The sequence below is a fragment of the Microcaecilia unicolor genome, chromosome 11 (genome assembly GCF_901765095.1).
Source record: "Microcaecilia unicolor chromosome 11, aMicUni1.1, whole genome shotgun sequence".
NCBI lineage: Eukaryota > Metazoa > Chordata > Amphibia > Gymnophiona > Siphonopidae > Microcaecilia > Microcaecilia unicolor.
The window spans coordinates 130066519-130080187 of NC_044041.1; the positions used below are offsets into that span (position 1 = coordinate 130066519).

Sequence of the window (13669 nt, forward strand, 5' to 3'; positions counted from 1 at the left end):
TTGGTGGTGACGGAGGCTTTATCACTACTTAAAGTTTGGATATTAAAAATGTTTTATAAAAATCGAGAAAAATCTTTTAAGGGGTTAAAGATCAGTGTATACCCAGATGTTTTGAGGGAAACACAAGTGCGCCGGAAAAAATTTCTTCAGAAGAAACAAGAAATGATACAATTGGGAGCAACCTTTTTTTCTTAAAATTCCCGTGCAAATGTTTAGTTAACTACCGTTCTGAGAAATTTGTGTTTTATGATCCCTCCCAACTTGAGACATTTATTACAACTAGAAGGGTAGTTGGAATAGATTCTCCAACTATCAATAATGCTTGAAAAGATATGTTTAGGGTCAAGCACACGTCCGCTTACCCTCCTTTAATTTTTTTTTGTCAATATTTCAACGTATTGGTATTTTGAACTCCATCATGTGGACTTATGTTGGCTTAATTGTGGAAAGTTTATAAAGCTATAAAAATTTCTTTGATGTTTTAATTTCTAATTAACCAACTTTCTGAGCAAGTTTGTTATACTTGTACTTGAAAATTCAATAAATAAAATAATAAAAAATAAAAATAAAAAGCCTGGATGATGTAAGGACCAGTGATGTAGGTATTGTTTATATTATAGTGTCTTATTGCTTCTTTTCCTGGTCTACAACTCCTAGCATTGCTTGGCTGCAGGGATCAGTGATGTAATGATTGTTTCTTTTTAACTATAGATAGGTAATATTGTTTCTTATATGGCTTAATCATTGTATATAGCTTAATCATTATTTATCTTAGACAATAATAAAACCTCTAATAAAAGCCTCATTTACCTAATACGAATCCAAAAGAATCCACAGTAATTACTGAGTAGTCTGTGTCAGTGAGGCAGGCTGTAAAACCAGGTCAGAACACTGGGGAAAACTCAAATAAGCAAAGAAAGAAATATGGCTAGCAAAAGCAGAGGCAGAATTAAAAAAAACGGCTGAAAATGTAAACAGAGGTGATAAGACTTTCAATTATGATAGAGAAAGGAGGAAAGGTAGAAATGGAATTGTAAGACTGAAAGATACTGAGACCTGTTATGTGGAGAGTGATGCGGAAAAAGCAGATGTGCTAAACAAATATTTCTGTTCTGTATTCATGGACGAAAATCCTGGAGGAGGACCACGGATATTTGTCATGGGAATAGAGTGGACATTGCACCATTTATAGAAGTGTTTATGAATAACTTGAAAAACTGAAAGTGCACAAAGCCATGAGGCTGGATGGGATACATTCCAGAATATTGAGGGACTTGGAAAAATCCTGGTGGAACCCCTTATTGATTTAATAGATCTTTGGAGATGAGAAAGATTCTGCAGGAGTAAAGACGAGTGGATGTCATCCCTCTTCATGAAAGTGGGGACAAGGAAAAAGTGGAAAACTACAGGCCGGTGAGCATCACTCTGGTCTTGGAAAATTAACAGAGACGCGCTAAAGGAAAGGATATTAACTTCCTAGAATCCAACATGTCAAATGAATCCGACTGATGTCTTTGGGGTGACAAGAGAACTGGATGAAGGACATGTGCCAGGTGTAATCTACTTGGATTTCAGCAAAGCCTTGATATGGTTCCACACAGGAGGCTCCTGAATAAGTTGAGTGGGCTGAAGTTAGGACTCAAGGTAGTGAACTAGATTAGAAACTGGTTGACTGATAGACAACAGAGAGTTGTGGTGAAAGGAGTTTATTCACAAAAAAGGAAGATCAATCGTGGAGTGCCTCAGGGACTGGTACTGAGACCGATTCTATTTAATATATTTGTGAGTGACATTGCTGAAGGATTAGAAGCAAAGGTTTGTCTTTTTCTGGATGACACAAAAATATTCAACAGAGTGGACACTACAGAGGGACTAGAAACCATGAGAAGGGATCTACAGAAATTAGAAGAATGGTCTAAGATGTGGCAGCTAAAATTTAATGTGAAGACGTGCAAAGTGATGCACAGGGTGTAGAAATTCAAAGCAGATGTACGAAATACAGGTAAAAGACTGATAAGCATGGTTCAGGAGAGAGAACTTGACTGATCACGTCTCAGGATCTTAAGGCAGCGAAACAGCCAGAAGGATGCTAGGCTACATAAAGAGAGGTATAACCTTTGGATGAACCTTTTGTTCGTCAAGTCCGGCTTGCTGAAAATCGTGTCCGTATATTTCGGGTAGCAGGACCGGTTATGTGGAATGCACTCCCACTGGAAATGCATCAAATTGCCTCCTTAATGATGTTTAAGAAAGAGTTAAAGACTTTTTTGTTTGTGAGGCATTTTGCTGTTTACGTAAGCAATTTTATACTGAATTTTGCTGTCATTTATTATTATTATTTATTTAAAAAAATTGTATTCCACATTATCACCAAAGTTCTAGGAGGATTACAACCTTACATCCAACAATAATTCACCATACAATTTTTACATTACAGACAACTCCAGACACATATAATCTACTTTACAATATACATAATTTTCAGTATTCTACTGTTAAAAATATATCAACATACTGTGCTTCTCATATCAACAAGCTGATTCCCCTATAAACCTCAATGAATAGCAATGTTTTAATTTCTTTCTTAAAATCAAAGTTTCAACTTCTCTCAATTGTTTTGGGATTTTATTCCAAAGCATTGGACTGGCAATATAAAAGATTTTATTTCTATATTCTTCCAATATGATAACATGATAGGATGCCACATCAAACAAATATTGATGCCAGTACAGGAGACACTAGTCTATTTTGAACCTTGGAACATCAAGCTTAACCCTTAAATGTAATTCTCTGGTCAACTGGTAAACAATGTAGCTCTCTCAATATCGGAGTAATATAGTCAAATTTGGATTTTCCTGCTAACACCCTTGCAAGCGTATTTTGAGTTAATTGTAAAGCTTGTAACTGAGTCTTTTTTTAAACCAATCATCAATCCATTACAGTAGCCAAAACACAGGGTAATAATGCACTGAATCACTTTTCTAAAGTTCTTTTGTCTGAGAAGAGTTTTTAGTCTTCTCGATACATGTAATTTCCAAAAAACATCTTTAATCACTTTTTACTGAGAGAATTTAATCAATTACATACCATTTTAAATTCAGAGCAGAATCCATTATAACCCCTAAATTTCAAATCTTTTTTTTAAATTTGAAAAGTTTTATTAAACACAACATAAATAATACAATGTTTACCAATGCAGCCTGCAGACTGCTCATGTGTTTCAAACATTCAAATTCCAACTCAACTTAAATTCACAATTAGTTTTTTGATAGTTTTCTCCCCCCCCCCCTCCCAGTTCAACCCCCTAAATTTCAAATCTTATGTAAGATCTTAATAGTAGTAGAACCAAAAACAAATTCTAGAGGCACATTTATATCTTCAAAATTAGATAGTAAGAGAATCTGAGTTTTTGCCACATTCAATTTTAAATGATTTGCCTTCATCCAAGTCTGAGTTGATTATAAATATAATCTTAGCTTGCTAAAGGTAGCATATTATTTTTTAATTAAGATCTATTTACCGTCTTTTTGAAGGAATTCACTCAAGGCGGTGTACAGTAAGAATAAAACATAAGCAAAAGACAATTACAGCAGTAAAAATATACAAATAACAATACAAAGTATGGCATAGTATACTACTTACAATGTCAACACAATACGTAAACATTTTAATTGACAGTGTAGGGTATAAGCAAAGATGAAACATATAGATAGGTAAGAGAATAAGAGGAATTAGAAAGTAAGGTATCTGTTTTATAGCTTTCTTTTAGTTAGATGGTTTGATCAGTGTGCATATCTCCTAATCTGACTTAGTGTGTATATTTCTTAATTATTGTGATGTAGTAACAATAATGACATATACACTCTCCATTTAAAGTACTAATAAAGAGTTTCATTTACCCAATACGAAACCAAAAGAATCTGTAGTATTTTATTTTGTGAGTAGTCTGTGGTGATCAAGTGAGCAGGCTGCAATACCAAAGCAATACAGTAGTTGGCGCTGTGAGCAGGATTCGTAGAGGGGAATGGAATTTTTTAAGCACATAAGTGGGGACAAGGAAGAAGTGGGGAACTACAGGCTGGTAAGCCTCACATCAATGGTAGGAAAAATAATGGAGTTGCTGCTGAAGGGAAGGATAGTTAACTTTCTGGAAGCCAATGGGTTACAGGATCTGAGGCAACATGGCTTTACCAAAGGAAAATCCTACCAAACAAATCTGATTGACTTCTTTGACTGGGTGACCAAGGAATTGGATGAAGGACATGCGCTAGATGTGATCTACTTGGATTTCAATAAAGCCTTTGATACAGTCCCTCACAGAAGACTCGTGAATTAGCTGAGCGGGCTGAACTTAGGACCCAAAGTGGTAAAATGGATTGGAAACTGGTTGACCGACAGGCAACAGAGGGTGGCGGTAAATGGAACCCGCTTGGAAGAAAGTAAAGTGAGCAGTGGAGTGCCTCAGGGGTCGGTGCTGGGGCCAATTCTGTTAATTATATTTGTGAGAGACTTTGCTGGAGGGTTAGAAAGAAAAGTTTGCCTTTTTGCGGATGACAGGAAGATAGCCAATAGAGTGGATACTTTGGAGGGTGTGGAAACCATGAGGAAGGATCTCCAAAAGTTGGCAGAATGTTCAAGGGTTTGGCAGTTAAAATTTAACGCAAAGAAGTGCAGAGTGATGTACTTGGGGTGCAAAAATCCAAAAGAGATGTACCAGATAGGAAGGGAGACATTGATAAGCTTGGCTCAGGAGAGGAATCTTGCAGTGATGGTGTCTGAGGATCTCAAGGAGATAAAACAACATGACAAGGCAGTGGCCACAGCCAAAGGATGCTCGGCTGCATAAAGAGGGATATAACCAGTAGAAGAAAGGAGGTGTTGATGCCCCTGTATAAGTTGTTGGTGAGGCCCCACCTGGAGTACTGTGTTCAGTTTTGGAGACCGTATCTTGCTAAGGATGTAAAAAGACTGGAAGTGGTTAAAAAAAAAAGCAACAAAATGGTATGCGTTTTGCGTAGCAAGACGTACGAGAAGAGCCTTGATGACCTGAACATGTATACTCTGGAGGAAAGGAAAACCAGGGATGATATGACACAGACGTTCAAATATTTGACAGGTATTAATCCACAAACACAAAACATTTCCAGAAATGGGAAGGTGGTAGGACATGAACTGAGGTTGAAGGGAGGAAGACTCAAGAATAATGTCAGGAAGTATTTTTTCACCAAGAGGGTGGTGGATACTTGCAATGCCCAACCGCAGCAGATAGTGGAGGAGTGGAGGAGTGGCCTAGTGGTTAGGGTGGTGGACTTTGGTCCTGGGGAACTGAGGAACTGAGTTCGATTCCCGGCACAGGCAGCTCCTTGTGACTCTGGGCAAGTCACTTAACCCTCCATTGCCTGATGCATTGAGCCTGCCATGAGTGGGAAAGCGCATTTGTTTACAAATGTAACAAAAATAAAAAAATAAAATAATGGAATTCAAAAATGCGTAGGATAAACATGTAGGAATCCTGTTTAAAATGAATTAATCCAAAGAAGCTTAGCAGAGATTAGGTAGCAACACTGGTAACTGGGAAGCAAAGCCAGTACGGAGCAGACTTCTATAGTCTGTGCCTTGATCGTGGCTGGATAGATTTGTTGGGCTGGAATGGAGCTTATCAAAGGCCTCAATAACAACTTCAAAAGTTTTTGAACAAGGACAGTGCTAGGCAGACATCTACGGTCTTTGCCCTGAAAATAGCATGAACAAATGAAGTTCAGGTATACATATGTGGTATCACCTCATACCTTACGTAATGAGTTTATCTCTTTGGACAGACTGGATGGACTGTACAGGTCTTCATCTGAGTCATCTACTATGTTACTATAATGCAGCCGCTCCTCTGGTGAGTGCCAGGCTGAGGGCTGCCTAGTTATTGATCTGACTGGTGAGGAGACCTGGGTGGCTAAGCTGAGGGTGGTTAGATATTCACAAAAAAAAAAAAAAAAAAAAAGAGAGAGACAGACTCTGATGGACATCTTTACCAGTGCCCATCCTCTCTGAAAAAGAAAGTTGGGAAGGTATGGACGGACGACCATGTAGCGGTTTTACAGATGTCTGTCAGCCATAATACAGTGGAGATATGCAATGGATAGGGACATGGCATGCAACTAGTTCCAGCTCTGCATCTACAATTCTTTCCATACAGAAACGTTTAATTAGACTACTCATAAGTCTCTCTCCTTTCACCTTCATCCTATAACCCCTTGTTCCAAAGCTTTTGTTCAACTGGAAGAAACCTGCCTCCAGTGTATTTATTTTACTTTATTTGCATTTAGCTCATGCCCTTTTCAGTTGTAGCTCAAGGTGGGTTATATTCAGGTTTCTCCTGTTCCCAGAAAACATGCAATCCAAGGTGACAGCGGACCATAGAAGAGAGAGATGCTGGACCCACGGGAGATGCAGCTACATAAACCCTGATGCTGTGCTCCTTTCTGGATTGTGTAGACGGTAAAACCACACTTAGCAGGATTTCACATCTGGTGTGCAGTTTGTCACCTACACAACCTGAGAAGGTGCACAGCATTGGGCATTTATGTAGCCACGTCTCCTGGCACCAGGTTAGTTTCTTGAGTAGGCTCTACTCTCCGAGCTGCTGCCCTGCTGAACACTGAAGCTGCAGTTTTGTGGGGGGAGGAAAGGGAGAGAGAGGGGGAGAGACAGAGGACAGGGAGATGCTGGATCATAAGGGGGAAAGGAAGAGAGAAGGGACATGGAGTAGCTGCAGCATAAGAGTGGAAGGGATGGGAAAGGGATCTGCTAGATGATAAAGGGGAAAGGGGAGAGATAGGGGACAGAGAGTTGCTTGACCATAGGAGTGGAGGGGAAGGGAGAAGGGACACGAAGTTGCTGGACCATAGGAGTGGAGGGGAAGAGAGAAAGGACAGGAAGTTGCTGGACCATAAGGGGGGGGGAAGAAAAGGGACAGGGAATTGTTGAACCATAGGGGTGGAGGGGACACGGATTTGCTGGACCATAGGGATTGAGGGGAAGGGAGAAAGGACAGGGAAATGCTGTGGTGGAGGAGAGACAGTGATAGAGGGGGCAAGGAGATGCTAGGCTACAAGGGTGTAAGAAGGGAAAAGGCGGGGGGATACATGTCATGGTGTAATCATGTGGGAGAGACAAGGGGGTTCTCAAGGAGATGAGTATGAGGAGATGGTAAGTAAAAAAGGTAGAATTGTACTAATGGGGAGTGGGTGAAATGAATGGAAATAAGAAGCCAGGGAAGGAGTGAGGCAGGAGAGGAAAGGGTGAGATTAGAAGGAAAACTGATAGGTACTGGTAAGTGAAATATAGGTGGAGGACTGAAGAGTGCGAAGGTGAAATTTGACAGGAAAGATAGAAAACAGAGAGAGAGAGGAAATAGATCAGAAACAGATATAGTGAGGGAATAGAAGAAGATAAGAGGAAACTGGAGAAAGAACCCACTGGAAAGAGAGCAGAAGACAGACAAGAAAACAGAAAAGAAGAAACTAGGACCAACATGCTTGGAAAAATAAAGCACCCAGACAACAAAAGTAGAAAAACGGCCTTTATTTTGAATTTATTTGGTGGAATGTTACCTTTGGGAAATGTGCAACATGGATGTCTTTTTATTTCTTGTTCAGTACAAGAGGAAACACATTTCTATTTTTATTTCTCCTATGCTGTGGTACATACCTAGTTTGAATTGTCAAGTTTCAAATTTAATACAATTTATTAGACTGCCAGCCAGGAGTTACATCTAAGTGGTTTACAATATATTTAAAAATATAAGAGAAAGAAGTAGTGAGTGCACTCAACCAGACAAATAGAGAGTGAGGTAGAAAGGGAAAAAGAGGAGCTAAATGAAATGCATTCTGAAATAAAAAAAAGTCTTAAGTTTTGACTTGAAAGCCGGTAAAGAGGTTTGATATCATAAGGTGGTAGATAGAAGGTTCCAAAGCTGAGGACCTTGAACAGAGAAAATAGACACAAATGTGCTCATGAAGAATTTGCTTATAGTTTGGGATAATGAGTAGACTGTGGTCCTGTGAGAGGACAGAAAGTGAAGGGACATAGGGAGTAGTAGTCAATAAAGATAGTGAGGTTCTTTGTAAGCCAGGGTTTTGAAAACCAGAAGAAGAAGTTTGTACGTAACTCGATGAGTCATTGGAAGCCAATGGAAGTTTTTTTTAGCAGCAGCTTAACATGGTCAAATTTTTTTGCTTTATGGATTAATCGAATGGCAGTATTCTGTACAAGTTGTAAAAGAAGTATGTCTTTAAGTTGAAGACCTTTGTAAAGCAAGTTACAGTAATCAATCTGAGATATGACGAGTGAGTGAACCAAAATAGTAAGAGCTGAGGAATGTAAGAGAGATGGGGTTTTTATGGATACAGAGCATATTTACATTTAATATATAAGAGCTGACATACTGTATCAGACCAAAGGTCCATAAGAGTCATGTATGAGTGTGTCACAGTTGCAAGTATCGTCCATCATGTGTGTCCTGAGTGGAAAAAGGTTTAGAACCACTGGCTTAGAGGGAACAGTGGTTAAAATCCCGATGTGGATATACATATGTATTCACTTTCTAGAATGGGGGTTACACATGCAGATTTGAGTCTCACCCAAGCCATGCCCAAACCACATCCTCTTTAAATCTCTGTGTGGTAGATCTCCACTTATAAATAGCAGCTTTATGAAATCGTTTTTTATCCTTGTATGTGATACAGTGCCATTTAGACATGTATTTATATGTGGATATGTTTCTAACATAACATCCTAAGTCATGAAGCAGATCTGCAGATGCACAGAAGTACTGCACGTGCCCAGAGAAACTAAATTAGTTTCTGGAAAGTTCTGGAAGAAGCTGACCATTTTGGTGCTGTCAGGAGAACATCACCCAATTGTGTGCTAAAGACCTGCTTGCTCTTATACATTCCTGAGATACTCAAAAAAACTTATTCCGTGTGTGAGAAAGAGAAATTCTTTGCAAGGCCTTTCCAACTTTACCTGGCACATCTTGGACTTGTTCTTGTGCTATCCACACAAAGTCCCCAATATGCAGCTTCCGGACATCAAACCTCACACCATTTCTCTTCAACTCTCTTAAAAGCTCCTGTTTCCTATGACTGGAGCCTCTAAAGAAAATGATAACCAGAAATTAACCCAGGTATATCACAGGGAAAGGGGATGGTTACAATCAAAGGAGGAAATGATGGTACAATTTGTCACACACAAAAAACACTGCCCCATCATAGAACAGCAGAGCAACCTCTCTCTGTCCCCATCCCAAACACACACACAAACTTCTCCACTACAGACCAGGTATAGCATTGGTAGCTGTAATGCAAGCTTCACATGCACAGCACTGGTAGAACTGCATCCTTTCCCCATAGCACACACAAAACTCTCTCTCCACAGAAGTCATTCAGAAAAGCAGACACAATGCAAGCTTCTTTCATATGCATTACCTTATTCGAGGAATAAGTCTTACCCAGTGGTTTCAATGAAGTCTACACACAGAACAATGTTAAACTGGCCTGGATGTAGGATGAACTCAGGTATGTGGTTGTGTGATCTCTCTTCATCATTATGGACCACAGGGTCATGAGCCTCACTCTCCCTGCAGCCACCAACAGGACAAATAATGAAATCAGGATGTGAGAAGCACACACTTAAGCTTTAATTACTTTGACTGGCAACCTTGACAATAACTGTCTTGGAACACAGATTTACAGTCATGTTGACAGAAATAACTAGATTTACCTATGTTATTGCAAAGTAATATATGTTCTAGTTATTTCTGTCTGTGTTTATCCTCATGATGTTGGAACTTAGTGGAAAATTCCAAGAGGAATGAAGGACTAGCTGTAACATTCCATACAAGAAAAAGTCCTAAGGGCTTTCTATTCATAAATAAAATCCCCAGCCAGTATTAGCCATATCGTAAAACTATCATCAATTTGATAGCATCATTTAACAAATTCTATATGGGAGTGAAATCTAGATTCTATACAGGATTAGAAAGAAGATATGTAGGTGGCTAGCGCAGCAGATGGAACAACATGAGGTTATATTACAATGATGGATTACATCTTTCTGATTTGCCTGCAACATGGGCGGTATAACAAGCTCAATAAACGACAGCAGGGAAAAAAGTTCCTAAGTGAAAAATTCAATCAATAAGTGGACAGGCATTTAAAGAGAGGAAGGGGGAAGGGGGTGATATCACCGAGGAGGAAACCGCCCACCTTCTTTCCTCCTCGAAATGCACCACCTGTTCCTCTGATCCCATCCCCACCAACTTACTAAACACCATCTCTCCTACTGTCACCTCCCCCCCATCTGTCATATCCTCAACCTCTCTCTCTCCACTGCAACCGTCCCTGACACCTTCAAGCATGCTGTAATCACACCACTCCTCAAAAAACCATCACTGGACCCTACCTGTCCTTCCAACTACTGCCCCATCTCCCTCCTACCCTTCCTCTCCAAAATACTTGAACGCGCTGTTCACAGCCGCTGCCTTGATTTTCTCTCCTCTCACGCCATCCTCGATCCGCTTCAATCCAGTTTTCGCCCTCTACACTCGACAGAAACGGCACTCACTAAAGTCTGTAATGACCTGGTTAGGTGCCGAAGGTGACATTGAAGGGCGGTTGAGAAAGGTCTTAGCTGCTGGCTCCTAAATCCCCCCCCCAAAAAAAAATTGTCAAGGCCTGGTTTAATAGATCCTTAAACATGGGAGATGTTCCATGGGATTCAAGAAAGGCTGATGTGGTCCCTCTTCACAAAAGAGGGAAAAGTAAAGGCTGATGTGGTCCCTCTTCACAAAAGATGGAAAAGAAAAGAAATAGGAAACTACAGGCCAGTACATTTAATCTCAGTAAGAAAAAGAGACAGAAAGGAATCACTAACAGGAAATATCATGAATTCTAAAAAGAAATAAAATATAAAGAGAAATGGCAGAAAAATGATGGAGACTCTACTAAAGGAAAGGATAGTGAACTTTCTACAACCCAATGGGATGCAAGATCTGAGGCAACATGGCTTCACCAACTTTTCCTGTTCACCAAAGGCAGCTCATATCAAACAAATCTGACTGACTTTATTTGACTGTGTGACAAAAGAAATGGACTGAGTGCTGGATATGGTCTACTTAGATTTCAACTAAGCCTTTCTAGAGAAAGAGAGATTTGCAGAAATGATCAGGTAAGAATTCAGAGAGCCTCCTTTAGTTAAGATCTTCTACAGGGGTATATAACCAAAAACAGCTAATCATATAAACACAAACTCCTGTTACTGTAAAACTAGTGCATTTTTTCTAGCAAAAAAAGGTGCTGGTACTCAAATGCTAAGCTATCCTTCAGGGGTGGGATGATCACTAAAGGACCTACCCCACAATAGCCAGGTCCCGTGTAACCAGTCAGAGAATCTATGAAAAGGCAGCGCTTGTGTGCAAAGTCTGGATTCTCTCATTAATACTTGGGAACAATGGGTCGATTTTAGCATGTAATGGAAAAGGTGCCAGTTCTCAGTATCCCTGAAAATCTCCTTGTGTAAAACTAATCAGTAAATCAGAGCCCCACACCCAGAAGTGTGAGCTTTGCCTCGCACTCACCAAGGAGTGCCAGGACCATAAGGATCCTTGCTTCTGGGACCAGGGAACATGCTCCTGGTTGTGGAGTTCCTTCAATTATGTTATGTAAGACAGTGGTTCCCAAACCTGAACCTGGAGGCACCCCAGCCAGTCAGGTTTTCAGTATATCCAGAATGAATATTCATGAGATAGTTCTGCATGTAGTGGAGGCAGTCCATGCCAATTTCTCATGAATATTCCTTGTGGATATACTGAAACCTGACTGGTTGGGGTGCCTCCAGGGCCAGGTGTGGGAAACACTGATGTAAGAGAAGATGTCAGTTTTATTTAGTAATAATACAAAAATAGGGAATAGGTAAAAAGGTGATTGCAATACCTTAAATACTCTCAATCAGAAATGGAGAAACAAGGAAAGAGAGGACATCGGGCATATGAATTTCTAGGTCAACGGACCTCTCACAGAGCACAGCTGTCCCAAGTCCACAACTTGTATGTGGTCCTTGTTGTAATGCATATGGGGACAGACTTAAAGATCTCAATATGTATATTTTGAAAGAAAGGCGGGAGGGGGGATATTTGATAGAGATTTTTAAATACCTGTGCGGCATAAATGTATAGGAGGCAAGTCTCTTTCATTTGAAAGGAAGCTCTGGTACAAGGGGGCACAGAATGAAGGTGAAAGGGGCCAGACTCACAAGTAACCTGAGGAAATACTTCTTCACAGAAAGGGTGGTGAATTTGTGGAACAACCTCCTGGTGGAAGTGGTGAACACAAAAACAGTATCTGAATTCAAGAGAGCTTGGGACAAGTACATAGGATCTCTAAGGGAGTGATAGGGAGAGTAGGTGACATGGACGGGCAGACTAGATAGGTCATATGGTCTTTACCTACCTACATTTTTCTGTGTTTCTACACAAATTAGAAGTTGGGTTAATGCTCGACAGTTAAGCTTTAATGTGAAGAAATACAGAGTGATGCTTCTGGAGTTCAGAAATCCACAAGAGCTGTATGCAATAGGAAGCAAGAGGCTGATGACTACGTACCAGGAAAAAGACCTTGTGGGTGATAGTGTTTGAGGATCTCAAGGAGCGAAACAATGTGACAAGACAATGGCCAAGGCCAGAAGGGTGCTTTACTGCATAGGAGGGGTATTTTTATGTTTAAACTTTTTTATTATCGAAAGGCACAATACAATGCAACTTGGAGACTTCATACAACAAAGTTCAGTTTTCAAATCAGCATTGCAATAACATTGTATCTGCTTCAATCACTGAATCCCATTTCACTTTCCCCCCCCCCCCCCCCCCCAACCCCCTCCCCTCCTTGCATCTTTATTGTCCACAATTGTTAAATAAAGTCATAACATGTCAACAATATAACAGAACCTTTGCTTTGGCAAGTGTACAATTGTAACTCAACCACTATTGTACCGTGATGTAAAGTGATCAGCTTAACGCTCCAATTTAATACGAGAACTCCTATTCCTCAATCCCCACTCCTACACCCTCCTCCCACTATTCCCTGCTAACCCCCCCCCCAACCCTCTTGATTAACTCATATTAATATATCCCAATATTATAGTGATACAGTGGGGGAAATAAGTATTTGATCCCTTGCTGATTTTGTAAGTTTGCCCACTGACAAAGACATGAGCAGCCCATAATTGAAGGGTAGGTTATTGGTAACAGTGAGAGATAGCACATCACAAATTAAATCCGGAAAATCACATTGTGGAAAGTATATGAATTTATTTGCATTCTGCAGAGGGAAATAAGTATTTAATCCCTCTGGCAAACAAGACCTAATACTTGGTGGCAAAACCCTTGTTGGCAAGCACAGCGGTCAGACGTCTTCTGTAGTTGATGATGAGGTTTGCACACATGTCAGGAGGAATTTTGGTCCACTCCTCTTTGCAGATCATCTCTAAATCATTAAGAGTTCTGGGCTGTCGCTTGGCAACTCGCAGCTTCAGCTCCCTCCATAAGTTTTCAATGGGATTAAGGTCTGGTGACTGGCTAGGCCACTCCATGACCCTAATGTGCTTCTTCCTGAGCCAC

General features: G+C 40.2%; 1 protein-coding gene across 1 annotated transcript in view; it reads right to left on the reverse strand.

The window, feature by feature from the left end:
• The window catches only part of MUS81 (MUS81 structure-specific endonuclease subunit), a 261421-nt gene that overhangs the window by 127411 nt on the left and 120341 nt on the right, over positions 1–13669 (reverse strand). Inside the window, exons 9-11 of the mRNA XM_030219968.1 lie at positions 9506–9634; positions 9022–9149; positions 6437–6549 (exon numbers count right to left, since the gene is read on the reverse strand). Coding sequence (XP_030075828.1) covers positions 6437–6549; positions 9022–9149; positions 9506–9634 — 370 coding nt within the window. The remainder of the gene's footprint in view (positions 1–6436; positions 6550–9021; positions 9150–9505; positions 9635–13669) is intronic.